Source organism: Pleurodeles waltl, chromosome 7 (assembly GCF_031143425.1).
Source record: "Pleurodeles waltl isolate 20211129_DDA chromosome 7, aPleWal1.hap1.20221129, whole genome shotgun sequence".
NCBI classification, from domain to species: domain Eukaryota; kingdom Metazoa; phylum Chordata; class Amphibia; order Caudata; family Salamandridae; genus Pleurodeles; species Pleurodeles waltl.
The window spans coordinates 133,250,828-133,266,737 of NC_090446.1; the positions used below are offsets into that span (position 1 = coordinate 133,250,828).

At 43.9% G+C, this 15,910-nt stretch overlaps 1 protein-coding gene across 8 annotated transcripts in view; it reads right to left on the bottom strand.

The window, feature by feature from the left end:
* Nucleotides 1-15,910, bottom strand: part of BCL2L1 (BCL2 like 1) — a 142,811-nt gene that overhangs the window by 60,764 nt on the left and 66,137 nt on the right. The window contains exons 1-2 of one of the 8 annotated variants that reach the window (XM_069243352.1): nucleotides 7,579-7,966; nucleotides 3,151-3,799 (exon numbers count right to left, since the gene is read on the bottom strand). In XM_069243352.1, coding sequence (XP_069099453.1) covers nucleotides 3,151-3,799; nucleotides 7,579-7,637 — 708 coding nt within the window. In that variant the 5' untranslated portion in view covers nucleotides 7,638-7,966. Of the gene's footprint in view, nucleotides 1-3,150; nucleotides 3,800-4,015; nucleotides 4,322-4,370; nucleotides 4,651-7,024; nucleotides 7,529-7,578; nucleotides 7,967-15,910 lie in introns of those variants that run through there. The other 7 variants (XM_069243353.1, XM_069243356.1, XM_069243354.1 and 4 more) reach the window with 7 other exon arrangements.

Genomic DNA, 15,910 nt, shown 5'->3' on the forward strand with positions numbered 1-15,910 from the left:
TCCAGAAAATGAAGGACACTACAGTGCAAGGTGTGTAGATGAAAACTTACGATGAATGGTTTATGAAAGTAAATATGTACAGTGTGGAAGAGAGAGGGTGCACAGCATTAAGTATCTCACGGATACACATTAAAGTTGTGATTTTGAACATGTTCTTCAAGAGTTGTAGTCTCATTCAACTGACCATGAGACATGACTTGTCAGAAGAGGCTAAAGGGAAACTTAGGAGCTGCTGCTGAAAGGAATCATTTTCCAGCAGAAGTGTCTAGGGTAAAAAATGTTTTGTTTTTCTAAAAGCATGAAAAATGCTTGGTGAATTGTTACAATCTGTGCCTTATGAAGAATGCAAGAGGAGTGGGATGGTAGATATCATTATATTTCATTTATATTACGCTCAATCTGCAATTATTACTGCATGGCTGTTTGGCCTGAGCTTCTCCACTACCAGCTTCTCGTGTGGGTAACCAGCCCACAACTCAACTATACACAGGAAATGTACAGTGGCCACGCTTTACTGGACAAGATGGGAGAAGGGACCCTTACTCCAAAAGCACATCGATTAACAGCATAAAGAGACTAAAACAGAGCTGGAAAGTAACAAAAGCCAGCCTTCCTCGTCATCTGTTGTGGTCTTTTTTTAATTATAAAACAAATGCAAGCACTTAAAGCAAGCCCTCACCATTAACTCTGACAAGAAGTGGATGACTAGCACGACTTTGAAGGGCTATCCAGTCAAGGATGCTCAATAAGTGCCAAACCCCAGGATTACATCATAAAACAAAGGAACAGTCTGGAATGCCTGCTATTCATTATTGTCGGCAATGTCAGACTGGGTAAAGAGAACTACCTCTATTTCTTCACACTGGGGGCTCTTTAAGAAACAGTCGTGTAGTGAGGCTAAAATAAAACAGCAGTGGGATCACAAGCTTTAAGTGTGGATGGTGTGTTTGGGGCACCCTCACCTGCAGGGCTACGAAGCACAGGATTTACTCAATCCCATGAACCGTGAGGAACTTTACTGCTAGGCCCCAGTTCAAACCTGAAAGTAGCATACTCCGCAGCGCAACTCCAAGAAGGCTCCAGTAGTGGTAGGCTACCTTTGCTCAGCCACGTCAGACGTCGGGCGAGGCCCGAGATGGGACTTTTAAACTCGTGCTAGTTGTGGTTACTGGATCGCCCTGCCCGCAAGGACACGGAACAATGGCATTCCAGGCATTCCTTTGTGCAGGGGAACACGCACTCCCTTTCAACTTCCGCCCTTTCAATAAGTCACTTATTGCAGATCTAGCAAAGCTTTAAGCCCATCTCCTGGGCAGCGCCGTGAACCCAGGAGGCTCCCTCCCGCAGCTGTTCATAGCAACCACGGCACAGTAGCTAAGGCTAGCAGAAGGGAGAGGCGCTGGCCCAAGGGACTAGTCACTCGCCCTCTACATTCTGCTGAATAAGCAACTAGTCGGGAGAAAGGATCCCGAGAGGCTCACTGGAAGATAGCGGAATTGAGAGGGTGGGCCACAGGCCGGCTCGCCTCACGGTTGATGGGGTGGGGCAGAGCCTGGGGCGTGACTCAGTACACTTCTACAAGACAAGATTTCTCCTGGCACCTATCTCGAGAGGAACCCCATCCAGCCTGTCCACTAATCTAAGGCGTACCGTGGTAACAGACCCGAAACTGACCTTTGAACCTTAGTAATAAATGCGTGTAGGTGTGTTTACTATTACAGCTGCTCTAAATAACGTGTTATTGGGTCATACTTAGATTTACTGCCTTAGCATAAAACCAGTTTTCCCTCATTTGTTAGTATAACGTGGAGTCTAACAAAGTGATATATAGAGCTAACGTGTAGATGAAGTATGTAGGTAGATAAAAATTGTCAATGTGACCATCCTCTTCCAAGTTATTGGTGACTGCACGAGTAATATCACAACAGGTTTTCCTGGCATTTTAGTAATATTAGAACGAAGACACTTGAAGCCATATTTTGGCATACAAACGAATAAAATAAATATCAACACAGTGTATTCGATATTTTTCCAACGACAAATGTTTGCAGTGAGCCCAGGCACAGAACAGACTATGTCAGATGCATTAAAATCCAGAATGCTTCTCCTCCCAGTGCAAGTCGACCATACTTACATTATATATGTAAATCAGTGTTTCGGCAATCACTGAAATTGAATTGTGTTTAAAAGCATCGCTGCCACGAGAACACCTGCCACCCACAAGGTCACCTGATACAGCCTTGCTCCCATGACCCGGGGCAGCGCCGTACACACCATCTGGCAAACAGAGTGGCAAAAATGGAGGGAAAAAAATAGATAAAGAGGCGATCGCAAAACACAAGCCTCTAATGGTCACCTCAGTTCCTAACAACTCCCCTGTTATGTGACAGGATCCATGCAATATTCTGCAACACTGACCCACACCGAGAACGTTCTGGTCCCGACTACTCTGGCATCTTCAAGGGATAGCAAAGCCCATCCAACCTACGCAGTTGCTTCCCATTCACGACATATTATAGAATTTTTCACACTCTCAGCTCTCACTCCGATAACTTTTGCAGAGAAAATGTCCTACAGTTTTATCACTAGTTATAGTTAAACCTAATAACACCTGAGGTAATGCACACTCCAGTTTTAATGCGAGTGACCTCTAACCAACGGAGCATGTCATCTGTAATGTTTATTTCATGTGGTCGAGCTTAGAACCCGGAGGGTAGATCCTTTCAGATTATCGGGATATCCATATCTAGCAATACACATGAAGCTCTTTCACAAAATAAGTCACTATCCACAAAATACAGCATGTACTCTGTACCATCATCGGACATCCCTACTTTATTCCTTTTAGAGGGTAAATTCTACTGTATGTAACGAGTATTTACGCCCTGTTCAACCATCAGTAAGAAGGTTCACAGTACCCAAAGCCCCACCCATGGCCGACAAGAGAATATGAATCTAGAGGTCACCGAGGTCCTGGAGAGGTGGCCATTGCATGAGTGCTGTCACACAGGTATGATATGCAAAGCTGAGATAAGAATAAGCATCAACTGGAAAATCCATTGCCGACTGACCTCCTGCAATTAAAGGTTCAATAAATACAACTGACATAATTTAACTAAACGTTCAAAGGGACAAGAATGGATTTCTTACCCATCCTCCATTTTCCTGGATCCAAGGATCCAAGTTCCTGCTCAGGTACGTGGACATCCATGAAACAATGTTCGCTACAAGTCCCTCCATCTCCTTGTCAACACTTTCCACGCTAAGGGCGCCTCCAAAGGAGAAAAAGGCCACAATGCGGCCCCAATTCACCCCATCTCGAAAGAGTTCGTTCACAACTTGCTCAAAGCTCTGGTACGCCGTGTCTGGGGTGATATGAAGCTGGGAGGTGAGGTCGCTGAATGCCCTGCAGTACCTCAGTTCAAACTCATCTCCAGCATCTCGGAGTGCCATCTTCACCGCATCATTGGTGTCGGTGCTGGTACTTGGGAGGGAGACGTCTGTCATCACCTGGGCAGCAGAAGACTCCCAGGAAGGACTCCCATTAGGCCTACCTCCGCTCTCACCCGACTCTGGCACTTGTGTTCCATTTTCATGCCCACTGGCATAGCACAGGCTGAAGGAGTATCCCTTCTGCTCCAACTTGTGGGATAGAAAGTCAATCACGAGTTCTCGGTTACCATCCGACATATTCACACCGCATGTGGGATCCGAAGGTCCATTGTTCAGAAAACTAAGCTGAGCAAAATACTCAGTGCCTGGGTTCTCTTGCAATGTCCTTTGGAGGGCAAGATCAAGACTGCAAAGATAAAAAACAAAGGTTATGATTTAAAAAGGAAGCTCCCAGAAAATACCAGGTGAATGAGACAGAAGCAAGAAAAGAACGATCAAGTACACAACCTAGCCACACAATGATAGGCCACTGTGAAATGCAAATACCCCAGTTCTTATGGGCCTCAAAGCCCTAACCACAACTGAACCAACCGCTACAATTGCCGGGTAACATGAGAGCTACCTGCAATCTCCCAGGCGTGTCCCGGTATAACAAACAGGTCTGGCTTTGTGGCGCCGATACAAGGCAGCTCTGCGAGTCACCGAAGGCTAGGCGGTCTCAGGTGGCTACCGAGCCCTAGTCACTAGGCTTGTGTCCCAGAAGAGGAGCGGCCCAGCCTGCTCTGACAGCAGAAGGCAGCCCTCCCCTTCCCATCAATGTCTCGGCCGCCTTGGGATCTGGTGGCTCTGCCTCCTCCCCGCCTCTGCCGTGGATAAGGGAGTGTGCTCAGTGCACGGCACCAGCGGCCCCGCCCGCCCTTCTGCCACCACCGCCTCGAGGATGACAATGTGGTACAGGATGTGAGCACAGGACGAACCCTTCCGACTGCTGCTGGAAGGCACCAGTGCTGCGCCTGTGATTTCACAATGGACGGAATGTGTCCTGGAGCCTGCCCAGGAGTGGAGATCGGTGCGTGTTCTGCCGCTGAGTCACCGAGATAGCGGATCATTAACCCTGGCCAGCACTACAAGGCTGCTATTCTTCAGCCGGGGCATGGGCGAAAGGGAGGCCCCTGCTTGCAGGCACCGGTGCCTCGACCTCTTACTGAGCTGCCCGTCCCTATCAACACGCCCCTTTATTTGGACGGGCTGATCTGTGACATCTGAGACCAGTCTTGGCTTTTTAGCCAACAGCAATTGCATGCTGGGGCCTGTAGTTTAATGTTTTTAAAAATATCAGTCGAATTGTCTGACGTCATAGTGGCAAAAAAGCACAACATGCAACTAAATTGCAGGTTGCTTTGCAACATATACAATGATTAAAATACATTACTTTCACGTACTTCATTATCACTATGGGCTTAAAGACCTCAGCGTGATGAATTGTTGGTGGCTAACAAGTCAAGAAAAATCACCCAGCATGATCTTAAGCACAGACACACGCAGCACCCACTGCAGCGCTTTACTAGCAAGAGAACCCCTAAACCAAGGCACGAAGATATTACGTGAGCAGGTAAATGTTCTGACTCACCACCATGCTGGCATGTGCCGTGGTTCTTAGCTGAAAACCGTTTCAGATGATTACGAGAAACGTGTATATAGGATAAATGTAACCGGCCCACACCAGCATGTAAACTTCGTGTGGGTACTTGATCACACCTCAAATAAATTAACTCTTTAGGGTGTGCATAGCTAGTCTAATAAAACTGCCTTTTCATGTGTCTTAAAAATGTGCTGTTTTTGTTTCTAAAGTGCGCGTGAAATCTAAAAAAAGCTTTCAACGTGTGTATGTATGTGTATATATATATATATTAAAAAAAACAGATTTCATAATAAATGAAACATATCATATGGCAAAGCAATTGTTCGTATAAATAAAACCTTTTAAAACAAGTTGGGCTTAAATTATCCACTCAATTCGTAATTCTGACCAGAGAAGATAGTAAAAATGGTAGCACTGAATACATACAATTCACATAACTGAAAATGTGCCAAGCCTACAGATACATGCTGCGCAAGTCCGAGGGCCTCAGCAACTTCAGTTTTTTCTCATCCAATGCCTAATTTGTCACTAAGTAATGTAGGTTTTTTTCGCCATCTTCCTTAAATGTCTGTAATATTCGCATGACAGAGTACATACCATGTTCCCAACCAACCTACAGTCAGTTCTCACTTCATTTCCACGACTCCAATGCCACATACAAACCCTCCGTGGAGAGTTCAATCTCAAGCGTGTACTGAAACTTCTGATCCAGGTCAAAAATGAGACCTTGCTGTAACCCTGTTCATAACAACGAACCACAATCTTGCGATATTTCAATGCTGACTTTCTGGGGGCCTGGTCTCTTCCAGTTACTTTATCCTCTGAATGTTTACCTGTGGATTTAAAAGCCCGCTAGGGCACACTCAACAGGGAAAGCAAGCGAAAAAGATCATGTACAGTTTTTAGAGCAGGTAGATCTCCATAATTAATAGGTCACTGATACTATTTACAAATTTCCGTGAACCTCCAGGAGGAGGATTTAAAGCACCCAGAACACTAGGTACAAGTTGGGGTGGAAGGCAGTAGAGAGTTCTCTATCCCTGTGCCCCATGGCACAACTATGTGCATGTCTTCAAGAGGCAGGAAGAATGTACTCAAAAAACGAAAAAAGCATTGTGTTCAAATGTCGTACAGATGAGTAAATTTGGACTATATCTTAAGAGAAACAGGAAAATCATCCCATGAGCAAGCACTTAAACTGAAAAGTTGAAATACAAAGTTCGATATAAAATCCTGAAAACGCACAGCGTCTCCTTAATCAGTTTAAAGGACAATACATCAAGGTCTGTCCATCAGTCAGTCCTTCAAATAAAATAATAAGTAGTTTTGGAAACACTGCTGAACGTAATACTGCAGGTAGTCAGTCTTCTAAGCGCTCCGACATTTGGTACACGTGGAACTTAAGTTAAATAATGGTGTGCTCTGGATCACACAACATTAAGAGGCAAGCAGAGATCCGAGTTTCAATTAATGTGGTTATGGAATAAGCTACACCTCCAATGTGGTGCTCAAATGTCCCATTACAACTTGCCAGGAGGTCTTTCAGTTGAACGATCTCTGTCTCCTTCCTCTGTCTTGCAGACTAGGTTCCTATCAATGCTACTTCACGTTTTTATGTGGCAAGATGTACCAGGCGAGTTGTGTCACCTCACCTTACAGAGGGAATCTACAAATACCCTGTAACTCGCAAATTTGCCTCGTCGTCTTTGTCCTACATTTCAATGCAACAAATAAGGAACTTACAGGCCAAATCACATTTGCACTCTAATATGTTTATTTACTGTTGCAACATAAAATTTGCCAACAGGAAGATTCACCGTAACAAGATATATATATACCCCCACTGTTTTAAGATCGAGAAACCTAGAGGACTGAAACCTTGCTATCTGCGTCTTGTGTTCGGTCTGTAACCGAAATATCAAGAAAAATACACATGGAACATATTTTCTTTACAGATAAGATCCGATAAGCAATTCCATGTACACTTACCTGGCTCACGCCATTGGATAGGTATTTGAGGTTTCACCCTCCGCCCCAGATCTAGCGGTCTAAAAATATCACCCCCTTAGCGATAAAACGCCCCCAACCGGTGGCCTGATCACTTCAAGCCCCACAACAACACGTTTCCAGGTCTTATATTTCATTTTATAAACGAGTGCCTTCTGGTGGTTGCAGTCCTCGCTGATTTCAAATGGAACTAGTGTAGATAAAAACAATAAACTGTATATTGAAAGCTCTATCCGGGAAACACAGTATCCTGTATTTCAGCAATCTGGCATCCCTTCTTAAAGTCTCACCTTGCTCTTAACAGTCACTTGGAACCCCTGCAAGGTTTGCACCCTAGAAATAGCTCTCCTACCCCCGTTAGTCGACAGTCCGTTATTGGGTACTGGAATTCATTTTCCGTTAATACTCCTTTTATAGACGTCTTCTGTTGGTAATTACAGGAGAGCTGAGAACCGCAACTTGGGGGACACCAAGGAACTCAAAACCAATCATGTAAGAGGAAACATAATGGATTGATGAGATGAAAGCGTGCGTACCTTGTATTGGTTGGGGAACCCTTATCACATGATTGGAGAAAGACGTTCTTGTTGGTCATTCATTGGACACGAGGCCTCTGAGGCTGTGCAGTGGCTCGCCACTGGCTTAATAAACGCATGTCAGTTGTTAATTGGCTGGCAATGTTGAGCGTCTACGTACCCTGCTACCGAAATTTCCAACATAGGACAGTTAATCTCATTCCTTCAGCAGATGTTCTTTCCATTTCTTCGTTTCAGAACTTGATCTGTTTCTGTCTCAATCGGCAAAGGAACCGTGTGCACAGAATCGCCGCACGTGATCAAACCATCTAGAAGGCGGCCTTAGTCTAATTTGACTCGTAGTTCAGCTCCACCGCAGCTTTAGTGACGACATCCGTTGCTGAGAGCCACCCGGCCTGTAGATTACAAACAGTACGCAATTTCCTGTGTATTTTTTCCGCACTAGCTGCTCCTGCCCAGCGCATTACTTAGTTGTTTCTGGGATTCACGAGGTTGTTTAAATTCCGTGGTTAAAGATCGTGTCAGTGGTGGCTGCTAATCCCAATTTGCGATGCACTGTTTGAACAGTTAGGATTAGTGTAGGTGTTCAGACAAGACGTCAGGCCGCTTGGTAGCTGTGCTGCCCCTCACAGTGACTCTGCTCTAGAAGGCATTTATGCGTGCTGGTCTCAAGCCAAGCTCCCATTTACCCGAGGCTTTGGAACGTTCATTAATTTGTCCAACGAAAGCATTGCTCTTGGTGGAAAAAGTAGTTTTATATTGCACATTTACATTTTCTTTCAACTTTGTACTGCGCTCACTACACATTTAGGCCTTTTGGTGTTTACATTTTTGTCCTCGAGTGGTAATTAAAGGGCCAAAGGTAAAAACGTTAAGATTCGTGTCGAAAATCTTTGTAAAACCTTACAGTTCTTTCCTGGTCGGTTAAGAGTTATAACAAAAATGTACCCTTCTCTGCCCCATCCCCAAAATATTTCTGATTAGCTTGGGCGCATTGCAAGATAATTATGTCTTACAACGTAAGGACATTAAGTTGCTTCTTTGAGACATTTGATAGCGTTACATCTGTCTAATGCGTACAGAACCTGCAAATCAAAGGTCAACCGGAATGATACTTCTTTGGCAGTACCTGCTGCTATTCGTTGCATATGGTCGTCTTGTGCCCCGAGTGAGAGCAGAAGGACAGGAAATTCCGAGACACGCCACACACACTAGTAAGTGATAGGTGTTGGGAAAGTATTAACAAGATATCTCCAGTTGCTCCATGGAGACAAAACCTCCTCGCAAAACATTTCAGAGAAACAGAACAGAGACTGATGGGACATGACGTGCCCCTGGTCTGGCACAAAATGTCCATTGAGCTACCCCTAAACGGCCAGAGAAATGTAAGCCCTTATCACTGATTGGTCAGAATTTTGTGACCCCAGTCTAAACCCCTATGTGCGCTGAGCTATGCATGCTGCAGTAGGTGGCATTTACAGCATCTAGTATTTATCAGGTGCTTTAAATATCTCACTCGTGGTTACATTTTGGGACATCAAATCTGGAACTCAAGATGGGAAGGCAATAAAATAGGCACCCCCTTAGCTAGACAGTTACGAGTCCAACAAGCCCGCAACTACATTGAGCAGGTCAAAGACGAGCACAGGGAACACTTCGCTGAAGAGGGAAAGGCGAGGGCATTTAGACGATTCTGTGAGCGTCTTTATCAATCGGACCACCCACCCGCCCACGCCCAAGAGACCTATTTGCGCTCAGTCCACCTACCGCAGGTCTCCCAGGAGACGAATGACATGCTAGAGGCACCCTTTACAGCGGAGGAAGTACAGGCGGCCATCAACGCCCTTCCCCTGCATAAGGCTCCGGGTCCTGATGGTTTTACAGCCCTTTTTTTTTATAAGACCTTCGGGGCAGAACTAGCGGGCCAACTCGCGACTCTGTTCAATTATATACAGGGGAGGGGTGAGGTGTCCACGTCCATGGGGGAGGCCCTGATAACTCTCATACCCAAGGCCGGAAAGGACCCTCAACTCTGTGCATCATTCAGGCCCATTGCTCTGCTGAACCTAGATGCCAAATTATACTCTAAAATCCTGGCGCAGAGGCTGGAGGATGTGATGCCGGAGCTGATACATCCAGACCAGTCTCGTTTTATTAAAGGTCGCCAGACTCATGACAACTTAAGGCGTGTCATACACTTAATGGAAAAGGTACAAAAGAAAAAGGTCCTGGCACTCTTATTGGCTTTAGATGCCAAGAAGGCGTTTGACAGGGTTGAGTGGTCCTTTCTAGTAGCAACCATGAGACAGTTTGGATTTGGGGAACAATTTATTTCCATGGTGATGAGCAACTATGCCTGCCCCAGATCCCATGTGTTGGTCAATGGGGTAACTTCTGAATTCTTGGATCTATCACTAGGCACGAGGCAGGGATGCCCCCTTTCCCCTCTGCTTTTTGCGCTCAGTGTTGAGCCCTTGGCGACGCGGGTGAGGGGGTGCGCGGAGTTCCCAGGCATTACATTTGGTGCAGACTCCCATAAAACTTCTCTATTCGCAGACAATATTTTATTATTTGTCACTGAGCCCCTTACTTCCCTCTCAGCCATAAAAGAAGAATTGTCTCGGTTTGAACAAGTTGCGGGGTTCAAGGTGAACACGGGGAAGTCCTATCTCCTAAACCTGACACTGCCCGAGGGTGTGATGACCCAGATAGTCTCCATGACCCCATTTACTTGGGCCAAGAAAGATATTACTTACTTAGGCATTCGGATTGTTCCCCAGGTGGCTGGGTTGTTTAGAGCAAACTACCCCCCTTTGATTAGGTCTCTACGAGAGGACTTCAAGAGGTGGTCCCCGTTATGGATATCCTGGCTAGGGCGCATCAATAGTATTAAAATGACGGTGCTCCCACGATTACTATACCTCTTTCAGAGCCTCCCCGTTGAGATCCCGCCAGATTTCTTTGCGGAGATTTGAACGCTTTTCACTAAATTTATTTGGCAAGGTACTAGAGCTAGGGTCTCATACAAGATACTGAAGCGCCCCAGAGAGGGGGGAGGGTTGGCGCTCCCAGATCTCCTGCTATATTATAGAGCAGCACAACTGCGCGAACTAGCTGAGTGGTCCCTCTGACAGTCAGATAAGATTTGGCTGCACATGGACAGAGCGGTGACAGGCAAGACCTTGTGGGATATTCCATGGAAGCCCAAGGGGGCACGACCACCAAACGCATACCTTAGCACACCCACCGCCACCACCCTCAGAGTGTGGGACAAAGTTACTAAACTCTATGGGCTTACGTCCTTTCGTCCACACCCCTATCCACCTTAACAAAGCATTCCCACCAGGGGAACTACCGGGACCATTTGATAGATGGAGAAAAGGGGGCTGCTTATGCATTGCAGACCTATACCATGGAAACCAACTTAGGACCTTCAATAATTGCTGTAGGGACTTCCAACTCCCACAATCCGAACATTACCATTATACACAGCTAGTGCATTAGGTCACACAGCCACATATAAAGGAAGCAGCTACCAGGGATCTTCTACCAGTAGAGAGATTTGTGCAAAGGGGAGGAGCGACAAAAGGCAGTATCTCAACGCTATACTCTATATTAGCTACAGCACAAACAGCACCGACCCCTCGACACATCCCTTTTTGGGAGAAAACCTTGGGTGTCTCGGTGGAGGAGGAGCAATGGCGCTATCTGTACCACGATATACACAAGCACAACCGCTCCATGGCAGCTAGAGAGGCTCACTATAAATTACTCTATAATTGGTACGTGTATCCTGAGAAACTTAAGAAGCTTTATCCCCAGGTGTCAGATAGATGCTGGAGGGGCTGTGGCATGGTGGGAGACTTTAAACACATATGGTGGTACTGCCCATCGATCCGCCCCTATTGGAATGAAATTCTCTCTTAGTGCACAATGTAACACTTACTCCAGCGGAGGACAAAAGACAAAGGAAATGGAGCTGTATGGAATAGTCTAGGATGTTTCTTGATTAAGTATGCTTGTACTGTATTATAAAATATCAATAAAAAGAAGATTAAAAAAAAATAAAAAGTATAAATCATTGTCACCGTGAATCCACAAGTGGCTCCATCAATTAAAGCCATGTAGTGGCTTCCAAGCAGCCTTTAGATTTACGGCATAACCTGCTGCACACATTTAAATTTCTTTCAGGTTGCATGGATTCTAGTGAGAAGGCTCGTTTCTTTTACTGTCTGCCAGTCCCTTAGTTTCACTGAACAGGTAGAGTTGGTTGAACTAGCAAATTAACAGGGAGAATTGAACCAAGGGTCAGCCTTGGCTGAAGAAGCTGTAGTAAGAGCTGAGCCATGAAATTAATTGGCATGTAAATCAAGCTACAGATGTCAGGTACTTCTTTAACATGCAGCAGCGTTTCACCTTAGTACATCAAATTATATCACTGTATTGAGAGGCATTTTTTTAAATCGATAGTCATAGGTTTTAACATGAACTTGGGCACATTCCTGTCTCCCAGATCCCCACCATGACAGCAGTGCCACTAGTGAATTAAGAGACAAGTCAGTTGTCATGTGTTCCCTATATGTGGCAGATTCTTATGCATGGCCCAACACTATAGTCTATTTAATCAAAGTCAAAAGTTTTTTTTTACAGCACACATCCTGAAATCACTTATTTGAAAGTGCTTTCATATTTGACAATGATGAAAACGAAGGCACAATTACATAAAATATTTGCCTAGAACACATAGTTTGGTCAAGGTGGGACTGATTCCAGGTTTTCTGGTTTCACATTGTGCAATTCTGCCACCAGATGAAAAAATATCTATTTTTCACATCAAATGTCACCATTTTGATTTTTATTATTTCTTGTGCATGAAGTTTGAGCATGGGTGGAGGCAGAGACCACATGAAAACTTAGTTCTCTTTCAGCTTAAGGGTCCAAGAGGACGTCAAGCTGAAGCTGAGTCAGAAAGCAGGGTCAATCTTGGTTTGAGCCTTCAGTGGCTTGTCCACCTCTAAAAAGAGGAGACGGCCTCCTCTCCCTTTCAGCCAGAGCTACTTGACGGTCTGCAGTCTTCTTTCTGGATCGGTTGCTTTTTTTTTAACCAAAACAATGATATAAACCGTTATTGTACAATTAAAAATGATTGGGAATCATTTCAAACGGATCCTATCCACTTTGGTCATCCATTAGCCATTTACAGTTAGAGGGCACTTTGTTTTTTCATTGCTTCTCACTCCTCATGGTGTTGCACTCTTTCTGGCTAATCAGCCAACTTACAAGGTGCCCATCAAAGACATGGGGCCCCAATTGGGAGCAGTGCAAAGAGAACTTCCTGAGTGCAATTCCCTTCCACACAATTATAAGAGGTGTGGTATTCATGCACCTGAATTTACTTGGTGCAGAAACAACAAACCCGATTTTACCAGCTGGAAAACCCATCAAGTAAAACCACAGTGGGAAACTGCTGTATTGTAGCGTGGACATCTACCATGGCCCCCGTCCGGACCTCAGACAAGGCACAGGGGGGGCATACTGGGTGAGCAGTATATGCCTCCTTTTGTCAGCCAATATTCTTCAGTCCTTCCTTCACCCCTCTCATGCTCTATCCTCACTCCCATATTAAAAAAAGCCCCCTGCACACTTTTACCACAATCTCATACACTTTTGCCAGCTGCCCAGAGCAGGGGGAAATGTGTGTGTTAAACCCCAAGGAAAAGAAAATGCCATGCAGAATTCCACTTGCACTCTTAAGTACCCATTCTGTGAGGTTTAACTGATAATTGCATGCTTCTGGTGGGTTGTTACTGCATAGTACCATCTAATTACTGGTGCAGAATTAGCACCCAGTACCGTTCAACTTGTACTAAGGCCATGGTGTGCTGCTGAAGTGCCTGGCAATAGATCAACAGGGATGGAAGGACCAGTTATCACATCCCCCACATCTACAAATGTAAGCAGGCTCACTTCACTACATATCAACTTCAACAAAAAAAGAATGCAAGAATCCTTCAGAACGTATTAGAAAGATACAGTATTATATTATAGTATTATAATCAGTGTAGCACCTTCCTAACCCTTGAGATGCTCGAACCGCAGCTATAGCAGAAATTTTGCGTTGTTTTATTTGCTTAAAGCTTTTAACCCATTCACATTAGGAACGCTTTAAACAAACTGAATTAACAGAAATGATAAATGCTTTCACCATGTTTTTATTAATTATTCGAATTAAAGCCACAGGCCTCCATGGCCTTTTCTTGTCATAGGTGCTGCCTTAAGCAAAGTGTAGAGTGGCTGCTGTAGACCCCCATTGTACTGTAAAGTTCATTGGATTACTTGCGTCCATTGATACTGTTTTGGGTTTGAATGAATGCACTCTCCGGCCTCATAACTTACATAATACCCAGGGTTGGATCTCCCAAGGCTATCTGCCTCCCTCTCTGTGCACTTCCTTTGTTGGGCAAACTGTTCATTTCACCTCACACATCTCTTACACTCATGAGTAAGTGCAGTTACATGCTTGTTTATGACACTGTTTCATCCATTTCCACACACCAAATACTTGAAACAGGCCAGACTGCACTCACACAGTTCTGTGCTTCAGTTAGAATCAACTTCTTAAACAACCTATCTTTCACTAATTTTCTCTTTGTATTCACGCAAAGGCACATCAATAAAACTTACTAAGAGCCTAACTCTGGTTCTGACACGTGACATAAAACTCCACATTTAGGCTGCACATCAAACAGCAGTTTCCTGTAAGGAGCTCCACAAAATAGCGTGCTACTGCTCTACAAATACACCTTGGTCATTAGGAGTACACAGCCCTGTTTAAATGCACACTTTAACACAATTAGTGATAAAGTTATTTCAAGACAGCTATCTTTTATGCCAGTTTTTTAGGCCTGCTGGCTTCTTTTATGAATGCTGCTCAATCACTTCACAGGATTGCTTATCAGTATGAGATGATAACATCTATTTTCATTTAGGATAGCACAGATTCCTGGCGGAGTAATTAACAGGTGGTAATTCTACCAACTGATTGGTACTAATTTTTTCAATCTCAGGAGGAATGAAAAACACATTAAGAAACAAACGTGTCACTTGAAAGTCACACATCACAACATCAGGTGTTTTAATCCACTAAGCTCAATATTCTGAGACCCATACTAAGATGCACCTTAAACAAGCATATGTTGTAATGTCCTGAGGGACAGACTGAAAGTGTACCGTTGGTCAACAGTCAGGCAGGAGCTTCTTTCTGAAGATGGAATTACAAATATTTTATAAGTTCACTGTCATTTTACAGCAGGAATTTCAAAAAGGGTCATCCCATTGAAATAACTGTGAAAACCGTCTCTAAAGTGTTTTGTATTGAAATCTGTGGAAGCTGCTTTTTAGTTGCCACATTTCAGTTCCCTTTTTAAAGAAGTGCAGGGCTTGAAAAATCTACTCGACCACTCGCAATGATGAGTTTTATTTTATGAGGTCGAGCTATTTTTAGATGCGAGCGGACAAACAGGTGTTCTGTTCAGTTAGAAACTGAATTAGCAATTAAGATGTCTTTAAATCTTATTCTTGTCACATTTGCTCTGACAGAGACAGAGGTCGAAAGTCAGTTTGTCTTCTTGCAATGCAAATACTTTTCCTTGTGACTGTAAAGTTCCATGATTTTGTAAGGTGAACTGTCTGACCGACGTGAAATGAAAGGCTTTTGGTATCAGGTTTTTCCTAACACACAACATCTATATAACTAAGTCAACTTTACAAACATTTCAAAATATATTTCAGTATCTGTGAAAGACCATTATTTCTACTTCTGTGTGATGATTTTTTTTTTTAATAGAATGAAAAAAAAATCAGAACACTATGCTTGGTGATGTGCAAATGATAAATATTTGTTTAAACCCAATTTTCACAGATTATTGTTAATACACTATATAGTTTTATCAGTAAAGCTGCAAGTTAGTGGGAAGGTTTTTGGACATTTCTTGGAAATTTACTGTTTGTAAATGAGACTGTGCTCTTACATCATGCTTCACTGATATATTTATTAAAAGTGAGTGTTTAACCATAAACTGAGAAACACTCCTGCCCTGATGGCAAAGCTATTAGTAAACTAAGAGGCAAGTCATGCATGGATCATGTGTACCCTATATATGGGCTAGATGTATTATACATGGAGCAAACGATTAATGTATTTAATCAAACAAAAGAGGATTTTTTTTACAGCAGAAATGCTGAATTCACATATTTGAAGGTGCGCTCATGTGAGAATAAAGAAAAAGGTGACTGTAAAATACAATATTTGCCTAGGATCACACAATTTGAA